This window comes from Festucalex cinctus, chromosome 8 (genome assembly GCF_051991245.1).
Source record: "Festucalex cinctus isolate MCC-2025b chromosome 8, RoL_Fcin_1.0, whole genome shotgun sequence".
NCBI classification, from domain to species: domain Eukaryota; kingdom Metazoa; phylum Chordata; class Actinopteri; order Syngnathiformes; family Syngnathidae; genus Festucalex; species Festucalex cinctus.
In genome coordinates, this window is record NC_135418.1 from 8,854,150 (window position 1) to 8,868,769 (window position 14,620).

Sequence of the window (14,620 nt, forward strand, 5' to 3'; positions counted from 1 at the left end):
CTCTTAGTATATCGCTAGTGTCAGCTGCAGGTGACTCCATGATTCCATGGAATCGTCATAACTCCAAGAGACCAAAAAACAATGTCTCTTGGAGAAAAGCAAACAGTAGCATAGCTCAGGTGGTAGTGAGGCAGTCTCCCAAGCTGAAGGTTGTGAGTTCGTTCCTCAACCCTTAAGTCGCTTTTATTTTTTCCCCATTTTTTTTATTTGTATTTTACTCTCTTCCTAGTGTAGATCTTAAGCCTACTCTAAAACTGAGTCTATTTGGCCCCTCTCTAAATAGAGGCAAATGTACTCGAAATAGAGTCAAATTTACTCTACAGAATTTACTGTGTACCCAGACTTGACTCTCATTACTTTGATTCATCTCTCAGCCACCCTTCCCCAACATAAGAGCAATAGCTCTTGTCCTTACGGTTTCACAGTTGGCAGCTGTAATGACGAACTAACATATCTTCACTGAGTTGAATTTTTTGTTTTGCTCCTTTAGAGTTTTTGGTCCAGTTTGAGGAGGACCGCTGGGAGCCAGGTAGATGGCAGGACCTGGCCACCTATCCTGGGGACCTCAACTCTGTCATTCTGCAGCTCGCTCCTTATGTCAACTACCAGTTCAGAGTTATCGCCATTAATGCAGTGGGCCAGAGTGCAGCGAGCCAACCCTCACCAAAATACCAAACCAGTAGCGCTGGTGAGTAGCATCCTACTTGCTAATCGGCCTTTGAAAAGTTTGTCTTAAAAATGTAACAGCAAGCTAAAACGTCACTGTATATTCACCAAGAGACCAACAGGTTCTCAGATCACCTTCTACCTGCTATAAATATGTGTTATTGTTTAATGGTAAGGAGATTGTTTTTTTTGTTTGTTTGTTTTTTTGTTTGTTTTTTCACATAAAGCACCTGATGTCATACCCAGAGGCCTCCGAGGCTGGGGCTCAGAGAAAGACAACATGGAGATCACTTGGGAGGTAAGTTATGTGATTATAGACATTAACAATATATCCTGTGTGATTCGTGAACCATTACAATCAGATCCTGTATACTGTTACAATATCCCCCCACATAATTTGTACATTGTAAGTATCAGTTTTACTCGGTGATGATATTTTTCTGTAACATGGTCGTAACATTGTGGCTTTCAACATCAAATACTGTTTACGTATTTCAGCTACTTTTGTGTTCACATAGAGTGGTAGCCTCCAAATAAGTTACCTATTCCCAGGCAATTATAAACCTGAAATGAACTTAAATGAAGCTCTTATATTTGACGTTAAGTACCGAGCATGTATAAGTAGATGCCAAGGAATTTATTGCGTGAAAACGCAGGGGAGGAAAGACACAAATGAGATAGAGGCGTGTCTCCCCAGGGCCATGACTTACCAAATTCATGTTACTTATCGATTTCTCACCTAACACTTTAAGTGTTTACATTGCAAAAAAAAACAAAAAAACCTTGTCAACATCTAAAGGTGTCTAAGTTTTGAAAACATTGAACAATGATTTTTATTAATTATGAATTTAATCTCAATTAAAATAATCAGTATTACTTTTTCCATAATCGCCCATCGGTGGAGGAGAAGAACTATGAACAAGTTAATTTATGGACTGATGAATTTAGTTTGGAAAGTTTCAATTATGTACTATGAACTGAACTAGTTCATTTTAAAAATTGTGAGTTGAATTTTGAACTAGTTCGTAAAAGATTATTCTCTCGGTATTTATGGGCAAATTTCTACATTGAGCAGCTTTGAACAATTATTAGTTAATTTAATTGTCTAGTTCATTTTAAAAATTGTGAGTTGAATTTTGAACTAGTTCGTAAAAGATTATTCTCTCGGTATTTATGGGCAAATTTCTACATTGAGCAGCTTTGAACAATTATTAGTTAATTTAATTGTTGACGGACGGACGGACGGACGGTCAGACAGACAGACAGACAGACAGTCATTTTTCAAGTAGCTAGTCCAACAATGATTATTGATACCCATATCTTAAAAATATTAACCTTCCATTCACGTTTATTTCTTCAGCCGCTGCTTGATCTGGAGAAAAATGCCCCTAATCTGCACTACAGTGTGTGGTGGAGGCAGAAAGATTCTGGTGGGGAGTGGAATAATGTGACCATAACAGGGACCAAACATGTCGTCCACAACACCGAAACCTATGTACCATATGAGATTAAAATCCAGGCAAGGAATGAGCTTGGAGCAGGACCAGAGTCTAATGTGGTAATTGGATATTCAGGAGAAGACAGTAAGTTGATGCACCCGAAGTCCCAACTTTGAGTTTTCCACAATCGGGTTGCTTTAAAACCTTTCTGTAGACCTCATGCTTTATTTAATACTACTGTATATATGTATATTCGTCTACCATTTGTTATGATTTAACGTGTATGTTTCTGAGAAGTGCTTAATGTTAAAGTTTAATATTCAAGCCAGGAGTAACTTAGCTACAATGCTATAACCAAAAAGATGTTAACTATTGTGAATTAAAAACAAAAAAAAAACAATTTAGGTCTTTCATTCTTTGTGTTACCTTTTTGTATCTGCAGAACCTACCAGCGCCCCAACCGAGCTGCGCATTTCAAAGGTGGACAGTACCAAAGGAAACATCCACTGGAAGCCTGTGAGCCAGGACTCAGTCCGGGGAGAATTCAAAGAGTACAGAGTGAGTATAGCACCAATTCAATGAGATCGGACAGTTCTGTTTAAGTTCCTTTTAAATCCCCCTGTTCTCTGCATCTCGTCCCTGCTAGCTATACTACTGGCGTGAGGCCAGTCATGTCCCTGGTCTACTGTTTCGTAAGGAGAACAAGACCAAAGGTTTCTACACCACCATGGCTGAGCCGTCTGCCATACTCAGTGACCTGGTGCCCTTTTCACGGTACAAGATGTTTATGGTTGTAGCCAACAATCGTTACGAGGGTCCACCTAGCAACACTGTTGAATTCAGCACAAAAGAAGGAGGTAATGAATTAGAATGTACAATAAAGTCGAAATCATTTTTATCTGGACTTTTATTTGTAAATCATCACATTACAGTATTACATAGCTTTCAGTCACTGGACAAGCAAGCCATGTACAAACAGTACCAATTAAAAAAAAAAAAATGTACTGTCTAACATTTAAAGTAAACACTGAATGCATTTAATTGTTGACATACTTTTAGCAAAATATATAGTGGTAACGAAGTACTGTAGTTTCATAACCTTTTCAATGTCTTTTTTTTTTTTTTCGTTGATGTTTGTGACTTTGCAGTGCCCGATGCTCCCAGTTTTTTCAGGATCAAGCGAAGAGGTTTTGATTCCATTCACCTGGAATGGGACAAACCTCTGGAGCCAAATGGTCTTTTGATTGGATACCAGCTTAAATACCAAACAGGTTTAGCACCTTACTTTTCATATTTAAGTTTTACTTGTCAATATAAAGTTTGTTTGTTTTATTTGCACATTTGAAATCAGAATGAATGTGTAAAACAACTTTTTCATTATGTACACACATGGACAAAATTGTTGCTACCCCGTCAGATGAACAATAACTAGAGCTGCTAGGGCATCTCATCATCTCATCTCTGCTCACATTGGGGCACAAAAGATAAAAATCATGCAAAAATATGTTTAAAAAAAAAGTTTTGCATGGTCTATTATGTTCGTAACGTTTCATCCAACAAAACTAAACAAGTTTACTTTTAGCTGACACAAATTCAAAATAGTAACTGTATTTCCATCAACTCTGTCTCCTTCCTCCATTGCTGTTTCTGTTGTATGGTTTTGGACATGTGAGTCATCAATGCAGTGAAAACACTACACATACATGATGTCAAACACTCACACGGGAATATGAAGTTGACTTTCACAATGCCTTACTCTGTTAAAGCTATAAATACCAGTTTCCCTTTCTTACGTGTTCCACAATGTACATTTGTCCAGTGCCTTTTGGAAGTATGGAGTTAGGAATCAAGTTTTTAACTATTATCTTACGAAAATGTTTTACTCTTTCAAATACTGACATGGCCGTCAAGGAGAAGAAAATATATTCTTCGGAGTAGCGTTGTGTGGTAATTGAAGAGTAATATTGTCGTCTGATCACATGACTGGAAAATGCAGTACATTAGACTATTTTTGTCATTAATTGTCTTTTTTTTTTCTTTCATTAACCAAGGGGTATAAACTATTTTGTCCATGTGCATATTTTTAGCTTTCACTCATGTATGATTATGTATGTATGTGTGTTCAGCCAATGGATCGAGAGAGGGTCGACCTCGTCTTGAGACTTTCCTTCCAAATGTAACTGAGTTCACACTCCGTCTCCCTGATCGATCAACCCGCTACAATTTCTACCTGTCAGCGCTCACCCAGGTGGGAGCAGGGGAGGTCTTTGTTGAGGAATCCCCCTTCTTTGCCAATGAAGGTTAGTGTTTCTCTGTGGTCTTGGATAGGTTGGCTCACAACATCAACCACATAACACCTGGCCTTATCTTGACACATTCTAGAAAACTCATGAACATAACCAGATGAATGTGCACCAGTGCATCAGTTTCTCATTTCCTGTGACAAAGGGGTTACGCATTCCTTTGTAAACACATTTGTTTTCGCAACAAACTGTAGCGAAATCAAGTTCAGCGTAAAATTCCTAACTGAGTGATCTCAACTCAACTCAACTCCACTTTATTTATAAAGCGCTTTAAGAACAGATGTGGGCAAAGAATACACTGAAACCCACGCCCAAAGTCTTACTTTCTATTTGAGCATAGAATTTCTCTGTCTCTGACCTTGACACATAGGCCACAGGTCTCTTTGTCTCTATTTATTTGGCACAGCATAAGTTTTTTGAGGCATCAGTGGAGTGTCCACTCAAACACTGTGTTGTGCTGTAGCAGCTCTCTGAGCCATTTTATCTCAGAGGGATATGTTCATCTAGGAAGTTGATTATTTCCATAGTTTGAAAATCAGTCGGGGCATACGTCCAATAATATTGCACTTTTAACGGATCAGGTTCCACCATTTTTCTTGTGGTCTCCCAACAAGATCATTGTTATGACCTCAAAAGGCACTATTCTCTGTTCAGTTTAAAGGGGCTGTGTGATATTACTGAGGATGATATGACAGTACTGAGGACGCAAGATCGAGTCCAGGCTCCAACCTTCCTGGTTGGAGTTTTCATTTTCTCCCCGTGCCTGCTAGGATGTCACGATAAGGGCAATATTGTGATATTGTGATATTAAAACTGCCACAATATCATTGTCATGTTCACAATATTTAAAAGGAACACATCTGTTAAAAAAGTCAGGTTGATTTCTATTTGTGCAGTTCTAGTACCCTCTAGTGGCTATTTTATTAGTGGAATTTAATTTTCATTAGGGATGTTTTGGCCTTCTATGTTTAAAATCTATGCTAATTGTCAGATGAAGGGGAACCTAATTTGCTTGTGAAGCAATCAATGTGTGCTTGCATTAGCAAGTAAGAACCTCACTGTTGTTATTAGAGATTGTAGGTGGTTTATATGCATTGCTGTTATGTACAAAAGCACAATATTGTGCTTTTTTTTGTTTTTTTTTACAATATTGTGATCTTTTTTAAATATCGCCAATGCCCCCACAATATCGTGCTAATTATTGTATCATGACCTTCATATCATGATATCGTATTGTGATGTTTGGATATCGTTACATCCCAAGTGCCTGCGTGGGTCTTCTCCGGGTACTCCGGTCACCTCCCACATTCCAAAGACATGCATGACAGGTTAATTGGGCGCTCCGTATTGTACCTAGGTGTGCTTGTGTGTGTGGATGGTTGTTGTTCGTCCAATTAACCTGCCATGCATTTCTTTGGAATGTGGGAGGAGACCGGAGTACCCGGAGAAGACCCACACAGGCACGCGGAGAACATGCAAACTCATATATATATATATATATATATATATATATATATATATATATATATATATATATATATATATATATATATATATTAATCCCATACGAATTTATTTAAGTCGATTGTTGCGATTTTTTTTTTTTTACTTAAATTTAGAAAATACTATTCAGTACACTTTTACATGTACACTGTAGGATTTGTATGATACACTGTAAGATTTGTATGATTTGAATTTTTATTTATTTATTTAAAAAATCAGTCTTATATCTGTGAGCCACTGTATTAAACAAACAGGTTGTAATCTGTTTCATATTTGAACAGCAATGAAATACAATATTAAGGCTTAATGTTCCATTAATGTAACATTCTTCCATGATTAAGGTGTGAAGCCTAACCCTAAGTAAAATGTTTTGTTGAATATTTTTCCCAAAAAAATGGATGTTTAAAAATCGATTCGGCTGCCTATTGAATCGATTCGAGAATTGCGCGCTGTAATATTGCGATATATATATATATATATATATATATATATATATATAGGGCGGCACGGTAGTCGAGTGGTTAGCACGTCCGCTTCCCAGTTCTGAGGTCTCCGGTTCAGGCTCGGACCTTCCTGGGTGGAGTTTGCATGTTCTCCCCGTGCCCGCGTGGGTCTTCTCCGGGTACTCCGGTCTCCTCCCACATTCCAAAGACATGCATGGCAGGTTAATTGGGCGCTCCGAATTGTCCCTAGGTGTGCGTGTGGATGGTTGTTCGTCTCTGTGTGCCCTGCGATTGGTTGGCAACCAGTCCAGGGTGTCCCCCGCCTACTGCCCAGAGCCAGCTGAGATAGGCGCCAGCAGCCCCCGCGACCCTTGTGAGGAATAAGCGGTCAAGAAAATGAATGGATATATATATATATATATATTATGCCAATAGGTGAATCCGCTGGGCTGAACTGTGAGTATGCGAGGGTCTGCTCTGTTCTTCTAACCTGGTTCTGACAAACTGTTGCACTGATGCATGCTGGGACAACAATACACAGTTTTAATTCCACTTTATGCTACATTATTGATATGATGAAGTCTTATTCATATTGTGTAACAGAAGTAGTTGGCACCTTAGAAGTGATTGCCATTTTGTGAGACGGTCTTTTGTGGAAAATGCTTTTTACAGGTTCCGATTCATTTATACTTTAAGGCTATGAAAGAAAATATGGCCTATGCTTATCATCCAAGAAACCATCCACAAATCCGAACACAACTTAAGAACCACTCCACTAGTAGATCCAACAAATGGGTCTAGTCTTAAAAGTGGAATAAATGGAACCAAGCTTCAGTACATAAGGGGGATGTATGAATGTGAGGGTATTTGTTTTATCTACTTTTTAAAATGATAGTTCTTTCTTGTCACCCACACTTCCTCTCTTTATCGTCCCTTCTGTTTTCTGTGTTGACAGAAAACTTTACTGATGCAACTGGTCTAGGTAATAGAGAATGAAAAACATGTCTGCCTGGTCCCACCTCCATCCTCTATGTCTCACTTTAAATCTCTCCATTTGAGCACATAGCAGCAGTGCAGTCCACTTTTTTTTTTTTTTCAAGAGATTCAGTTCTTGCAGTTCCACATGACTTTTCATGAAATATCCTGTGTCCAGAAATAAACAAAGCATCATGTGAAAAGTACAACTGCTGAGAAATAAGATCATATTTCCCAGCAAGTAAAATTGACAACAAATGTTAACCAATACCAGACTGACATTACTTGTATTCCAGTACATGCCTAGTTCAATTTATTCTCTAAAATGTTTACACCAGTGCATCATAAATACATACAGTACATAAAGTATTCCAAAAGTTTAATTTTGGGAAAAAACAACACCAAAAAAACAAAAACAAAAAACACTTACTTCAATTGGTACAGAACAGTATTCTCCTTGGAATTGGTTCATATTGATTATCTATATTAGAAATTATTTATCAAATATTTAAATATTTAAATATAAAAGACTGGGACTGTACTGCTGTTTATGATTTGTTTTCTTGAATGTCTATCAGCGTATCTGCCTTCTGATTGCGCCTTCCTTTCTCTTTGCATAAAGCTATGGTTATTTGCCATCAGGGATTGAATAAGACCATTACTATTGGTCATAGCCTGATTGGCCAAAAATAAATCGCATTTGCTGTTTCACACAATAGTTCTGCTGATGCGGTATATAATTGATTATTTTTTATTTGTTTGCCTGATTACTTCTACACCATAGCGACTTCAATAATGCTACCCGTATGTATTTATGTTGACCTTGGACTGTTTGGTTTCTTTGGAACCGATCCCTGATGGTACACTCTTACTGTCCAATCTTGCAGTATTACTACTTTTTGGAAAATGCTGCCAGTAAGACTTCAGTGGCAACATCTATTTTTACACGGTTTAAATACAGCTTACAACAGGCATGTTGCTGAGTGTGCTTGGAATGGATGGACACACGTGAAACGTTAGAATCTTCGAGGTCCATGGTGGACAGCAGATGACTGTCTAGCTCACTTACTCACCGGCTTGATCCTTTTAGTTCTTCCATCCTTATCCATCACATGTATTCACTGGTTCAGTCATACCTGGGATCGTTGACTGAATTAGTTGCGTTACTGCTTTGCATCTGCTCCCAAACATGATAATGTCTTCATTGCTTCTGAGCATGCTTGGAAACTATGATGCAAGCATGTTGGCATTTGGGCCCATCATGTAAAAGAGGTTTGTGATGGAAGCATTAGTAAAAGCAGCTTTGGTGGCTGGAGAAGACCTTAACATCAAGGTACAGTATGAATGAATGTGATCAACAATTCATGTTGGAACCTTTGATCAAGCGTATCCAAGAGGAATACGACTTGTAGTTGTATTATTGTCAGTGGTGTATTTTTGTCTGGAATATGTCATGATTTTATTAGGGTGCAAGTCTCAAGAACTCTGGATACTTGCTTTAGCAGAATGACATATAAAATTCAACCGATAAACATCCATAATGGGACTACAGTTATATATGTCTAGTGCACAGGTCTCAAACTCTAGTCCTCGAGGGCCACAGTCCTCCATGTTTTAGAGGTTTCTCTCCTCAAACACAGCTGCACCATATAAATGAGGATCATTATCAGGTTCCTGCAGAGCTTGCTGATGAATCAGGTGTGTTTGAGGAGAGAAACCTCTAAAACATGCAGGACTGCGACCCTCAAGGACTGAAGTTTGAGACCCGTGGTCTAGTGTCTACACACCACAAATTTCATGTTTTTGTGATGCAGTATAGTTGAGTTGTACTGGTCTCATAGTGCACATTAATGGTGGAAAAAGTAATAAAATTATTGATCATGTTCTCAATTTTCAGCTAAAAAATGTTTTGCTTCATATGCATTGTATGTATATAAGACGATAGCAATCTCATGGAGAGAAACTGTAGGAACAAACAATACATCGAAGGATGTAGACCAACAAGAAAACAATGAAAAGATTATTAAGTTGTATGTGTTCAGAGACCAGCCACAACAGTATGACCACTTGCTCAACATCATGATACAACGGTACAACGGCTGTATCATAATATTCTCCCTTTATGATAATAATGCTCTTTTTTAATTGACACTGTCATTTAAAGGGTCTGTATCACAGTATTTTAAGCCCCTCCATAGTTAACTTTAGACAGTACAGCCCAACAGTTTGCACACACCTCATGCATTGCATTTTCTTTATTTTCATGACTATTTACATCGTAGATTCTCACTCACAGATTCTCACATCAAAACTATGAATGAACACATGGAGTTATGTACTTAAAAAAAAGGTGAACTAATTGAAAACATGTTTTATATTCTAGTTTCTTCAAAACTTCTTTGCTCTGGTAATTTTTTTGCACACTCTTTGCATTCCCTGATGAGCTTCAAAAGGTGCCACCTGAAATGGTTTTCCAACAGGATTGAAGGAGTTCCAAGCATGCCAAGAGTGTGCAAAGTAGTAACCAGAACAAATTGTGGCTATTTTGAAGAAACTACTTGTAGAATATAAAACGTTTTAATTTGTTATTGTTTTTTTTTTTTTTTAATTTTGAACATCCATCCATCCAATTTCTTGACCGCTCATTCCTCACAAGGGTTGCGGGGGGTGCTGGAGAGTATCTCAGGTGGCTTTGGGCAGTAGGCGGGGTACACCCTGAAATGGTCGCCAGCCAATCGCAGTTACACAAAATTATAAAATCAAAGTTTCCTTTGTGGTAATATGATCTAACTTCAACAATAACCTATAACAAGGAGCAACAATAAAAGAAACAAACCTTGTCTGATTACACCTTATCTAAGTAGATAAGTGAGGACCCGGTTGTTTTCTTGGGTTGGGAGGGGCTGGTGCTTGGAGAGCAGGAATGGGCAGGAATGCTCAGAGATGGGTGAATGGAGGAAAACAGCACTTTGGCAGTGTTTTTAGTGAATAAATAGCATTTTAATATGGCTAACTCCGGGTTTTCACCGGTTGCGGTTGCGGTGCGGTTGCGGTGCGGTTGCGGTGCGGTCTGGCGACGCAAGCAATTAGATTCCATTCATTCGAATGGTGCAGTTTACACCGCTTGCGGGTGCGTTGCGTGTCGACTGCGGAAGGCCTGCGGCGTGCCGCAAGCCTTCCGCAAGGATAGACCTATTTTCTATTTTTGCCGGACACCGCAGCGGTAGGCCTCCGGCAAATGGCAAGCTAGCACAAAACACATCGAGCGGGACAGGAAGACCGAGGCAGTTTCAAAATAAATTTCCGTTTACCTTTCAGAATAAAACACTCGCCAGCTCCTATTTCTCAAGTTTTTCAGCAAAACGTGACGTGGGCGTCGCCGGGCCATGTGCTCATTCACGGTTTAGACACCAGCGAACATGGACGAGGAGAGGTTTATATTGGAGGTGGAAAACCACAAAATAATATATGACACGGCACATCCTTTTTATAAGGACTGTAATGTATTGTGAGTTTGATGTTCGCGATTGCTTGTTGTGCCCGTCTCGCTTGCCGTACTGAGCGGCAGCCGGACGGGGAAGACAGAAATAAAGAGTGGACCCGCACTGACCCGACTCTCGTTATTAATATACTTTACAAGGACAACCAAAAAAAGGATGCTGCATGGAATCTCATAGCAGAAGAAGAAGAAAAGGTTAAATCAAAAGAAGTCCACCTCTCGTTGTGAAATGCCACATGATCGCGCGCGCGCGGTCCCGCGAGACACGTTGGGAAGTGGGCGGCGACGGAGCTGCCGGACCGCAGCTGTGCGGAGCCGGTGTGGATTGACAAAAAAATTGACCCGTCCGGAGCACGCAGTCAAGACGCACCGCACCGCAACCGCATCCGGTGAAAACCCGGGGTAAAAGTTCAAAAAAGTTGATTTTGCATGATATAGTCCCTTTAACAAACACTGCATGGTGTGCCTTTGATTAAACTTTAAAATATACCATTAGAGTAGGTATACTTAAAAGTATACCATTAGGTTAGCTCGTTGTTTGGTTGTTGATTGCAGTGGTGTGAAATTGTAATAATGAGAGCTGCTGTGTCTCACATTTTGCTCACCTCAGTTACATATGAGAGTCAAAATGATTAGGGACAGTTGTTCCTAAAGGCAAATCACAGAAGTCATCACATTTGACATCTTAAAACTAAATAGTTTTATTGTACAGTTCTTGTGTTTGGTATATTGAACAAGTGGTCATGATGCTGTGTCCAATCGGTATACTGTATGTATGTATAGTACACATAATGTACGAGGGCATTTTTTTCTGATTAAAATATATTGCATAATGTAATATCTGTGTTTGTCCACTTGGTGGTAGTGGTACCAAAGTTTCCATCATAAATTAAGTGCATTCTGCTCACTCACAGTGAGTTTTTGTTTTGTTTTAAATAGTAAAATGACTTCATAAAAATGTAGTTATTTAGGGTCACTCATGGGAAATTGTTTCCACTCAAGCCTCGAACAACCTTGTCATGTGTGTACTATGTGAAGTTCCTTGTCTTTAACTCTTTGTTCTTTCCCTGCTCATCCCTTGTAGTTGAGCTTACGGATGGCTCTTTGGGTTCAGCTTTAACTGTTACTCCTCCTCCTATCGCTCCTCTTCCTCCCACTACTGCTGCTCCAACAACAATTATTACCTCATCTTCTGCTCCTCCTACCACTACCACTATTACAATGTCTACGACGACTGCGGCAACTACTACTACTACCATCAAAACAACTGAGGCAACCCCTACTGCACCACCTCCTGTGCTGGTCATCAACAAGAATATCGATAAGAATGTGTTGGGTACATTTTGTTGTGATTTCTGGAACTTCTGAAGTTGAGCACAATGCATTGCGGGAAGGTGGTTTTTCCTCTGATTTGTTCTAAACATTTTTTCCCCTACATGGAAGTGATGGAATGCATCATTTTAAATGTGCCTTTCTATCATAATCCAAAACAGCACAGATTTATTCTTTTGTTGCTTGGTGAATAAGTACAACATTCTGGAGTCTCGTGTAATGCTATAGATCAGGGATGGGCAACCTCGGTCCTCGAGGTCCGCGGCCCTCCAGGTTTTGAATCTTGCCCTCCTCCAACACAGCTGATATATGATCCGCTCATCAGCAAACTCTGCGTTAGACTGATAAACGATCCCATTGATTGGAAACAGCTTGTGTTGGAAGAGGGAAACCTGCAAAACCGACCGAGATTGCCCATCCCTGCTTGATAACTGTTCAAACTCAGATTTTACCACACCTGAACAAAATTTATGAATCGACACTCCTGAAGGATGATCATTTAAATGTAATTTTGGAGGAAAAAAGGCAAATCATTGATGTTCCATTTTTTTTTATTATTAAAAATGACACTCTTCCAACTTAAAGAATCACAAAAAAGCAGGAAAGATAAATATTGTAGTCAGTCACTATTTATTTATTTATTTATTAGAGCAAATAGAGGGAAAAATCTGGACTCACTCAATTGTAAAGGGAAAAAAATGATGGAATTATGACAAAGTCACTATGACTATTAGTACTTTGTTGCAGCTCCTTTAGCTTTTCAAACATCTTCTTACTGAGGCAGGACTTAATACAGTGACAAACAGCATTCTTCATCATTCTGGCTCCAATTTCCTTTGGTTGCTGTTTAGCAGCTCAACTTTGCGTCGGAGCCGTTTCATCCAACATCTTTGATTTCCATCACAGATTTTTGGCACGGCCCCAAACAAATGTGCCAGCATTATGACGTTGCCGTATACATTTAAGATTGATCACTGAATCTCATTTACATCAAGTCATCCATAGTGAGGGATAGCTTTTCTTTCGCCCACTGCAGCCTTGTGTTTTTCTGTACAGATGGCTTTCGTTTGGCTTTTCTGTAAGTCCATCCCATCCAGGTGTTGACTCCAGTTTCTAACCGTGTACCTTGTTTGTTTTGTTGTGCATTTTCTATTCTAAAGACATATTGCTTTGAGTTTTCTATTTTGACGCCTTGAGGTCTTCCTTGGTCTAGTGAAAGTAGGACAACCTTCCCATTTATATTTTTTTTTATTTTTTTTATTTGCACTTGGTCCAGATTTTAGACACTGCTGACAAGAAACAACCAACATCTTTTGCAACATTCTGTGATGTTCTTGAAGAATTTTATACTTCAATCCTTTGTTGCAACTGTCATCTTCGAGTTGAAGCCATGATTCATGTCACTTTGGTGTGACAGCGCTCCAAGTTGTGAGCACTTTAATCTAACTGCTACCTCACTCGAAGATTCAATCCAATCTTTTTAGTGTTTCTGAAAGCCAGAAAGATGGCATTTTCACTAAACATTTTGTGGAACATCCATGATTTGCCCTTTTTCCCTTAAAAAATGCATCATTAAAATCAGTGGTGTCCAAACTACGGCCCGGGGGCCATTTGCGGCCCGCCGTCCCTTTTTCAGTGGCCCGCAACATATGCTAAAAATATAATAAACAAAACAAAAATGTTTGGAGATGGTCAAAGTAAGAAGGGAGGGTATCGAAAAACAGGTGCCATTAAAGGTTATTTTAGTTCACTAAAACTAATTAAAAAAAACTAACTAAAACTAAAATTCAAAAAACAATATTGATATCGAAATAAAATAAAAATAAAAATGCATTTTAAAAAATCGAAAAGTAACTGAAACTACATTTTATGTTTACAAGACTAATTAAAACTAACTCTAATTATAGCAAATATGTCCTTCGTTTCATCCATCCATTCTCTTGACCGCGTCTTCCTCACAAGGGTCGCGGGGGGAGCTGGCGCCTATCTCAGCTGGCTTTGGGCAGTAGGCGGGGGACACCCTGGACTGGTTGCAAGCCAATCGCAGGGCATCCTTCGTTTCAGTCTTTGGTAATTAATTGAATGCATGAGCCTTTGGGGATGATTTTAAATGTGATTTTTAGTAGATTTATTTTGATATAAACCGGAATAATGACGTTTGAAAGTATGTCACACAGAAGTGACGTCATCTAGCAGCAACCAATAGAAAAGCACCTAGATGACGTTGCGCCCTTGGTGTTTTTTAAATATTGCACACAAGTAATACACATTAAAAAAAAAAATACTAATACTGAAACTAACAAACTAAGCTAAAACTAAGCATTAAAAAAAAAAAAAAGAACTAAACTAATAAAAACAAACAGAACCACCGAGAAAACTAATAAAAACTAACTAAAATGAAAAATTCCAAAACTATATTAACCCTACTGCCATATTACAAATAAATTGGTTTATATACTG

The 14,620-nt window shown here is 38.8% G+C and overlaps 1 protein-coding gene across 20 annotated transcripts in view; it reads left to right on the forward strand.

The window, feature by feature from the left end:
* nfasca (neurofascin homolog (chicken) a) overlaps positions 1-14,620 on the forward strand; it is a 103,903-nt gene that overhangs the window by 64,497 nt on the left and 24,786 nt on the right. For 14 of the 20 annotated variants that reach the window (XR_013284764.1, XM_077530707.1, XM_077530709.1 and 11 more), the window contains 9 exons: positions 491-688; positions 894-964; positions 2,027-2,249; positions 2,548-2,663; positions 2,752-2,962; positions 3,254-3,376; positions 4,232-4,405; positions 7,310-7,336; positions 11,913-12,164. Coding sequence is in view for 18 of the 20 variants with exons in the window: in XM_077530707.1 (XP_077386833.1) it covers positions 491-688; positions 894-964; positions 2,027-2,249; positions 2,548-2,663; positions 2,752-2,962; positions 3,254-3,376; positions 4,232-4,405; positions 7,310-7,336; positions 11,913-12,164 (1,395 nt within the window). In the remaining 2 variants the exon portion in view is untranslated. The remainder of the gene's footprint in view (positions 1-490; positions 689-893; positions 965-2,026; positions 2,250-2,547; positions 2,664-2,751; positions 2,963-3,253; positions 3,377-4,231; positions 4,406-7,309; positions 7,337-11,912; positions 12,165-14,620) is intronic. The other 6 variants (XR_013284765.1, XM_077530715.1, XM_077530716.1 and 3 more) reach the window with 2 other exon arrangements.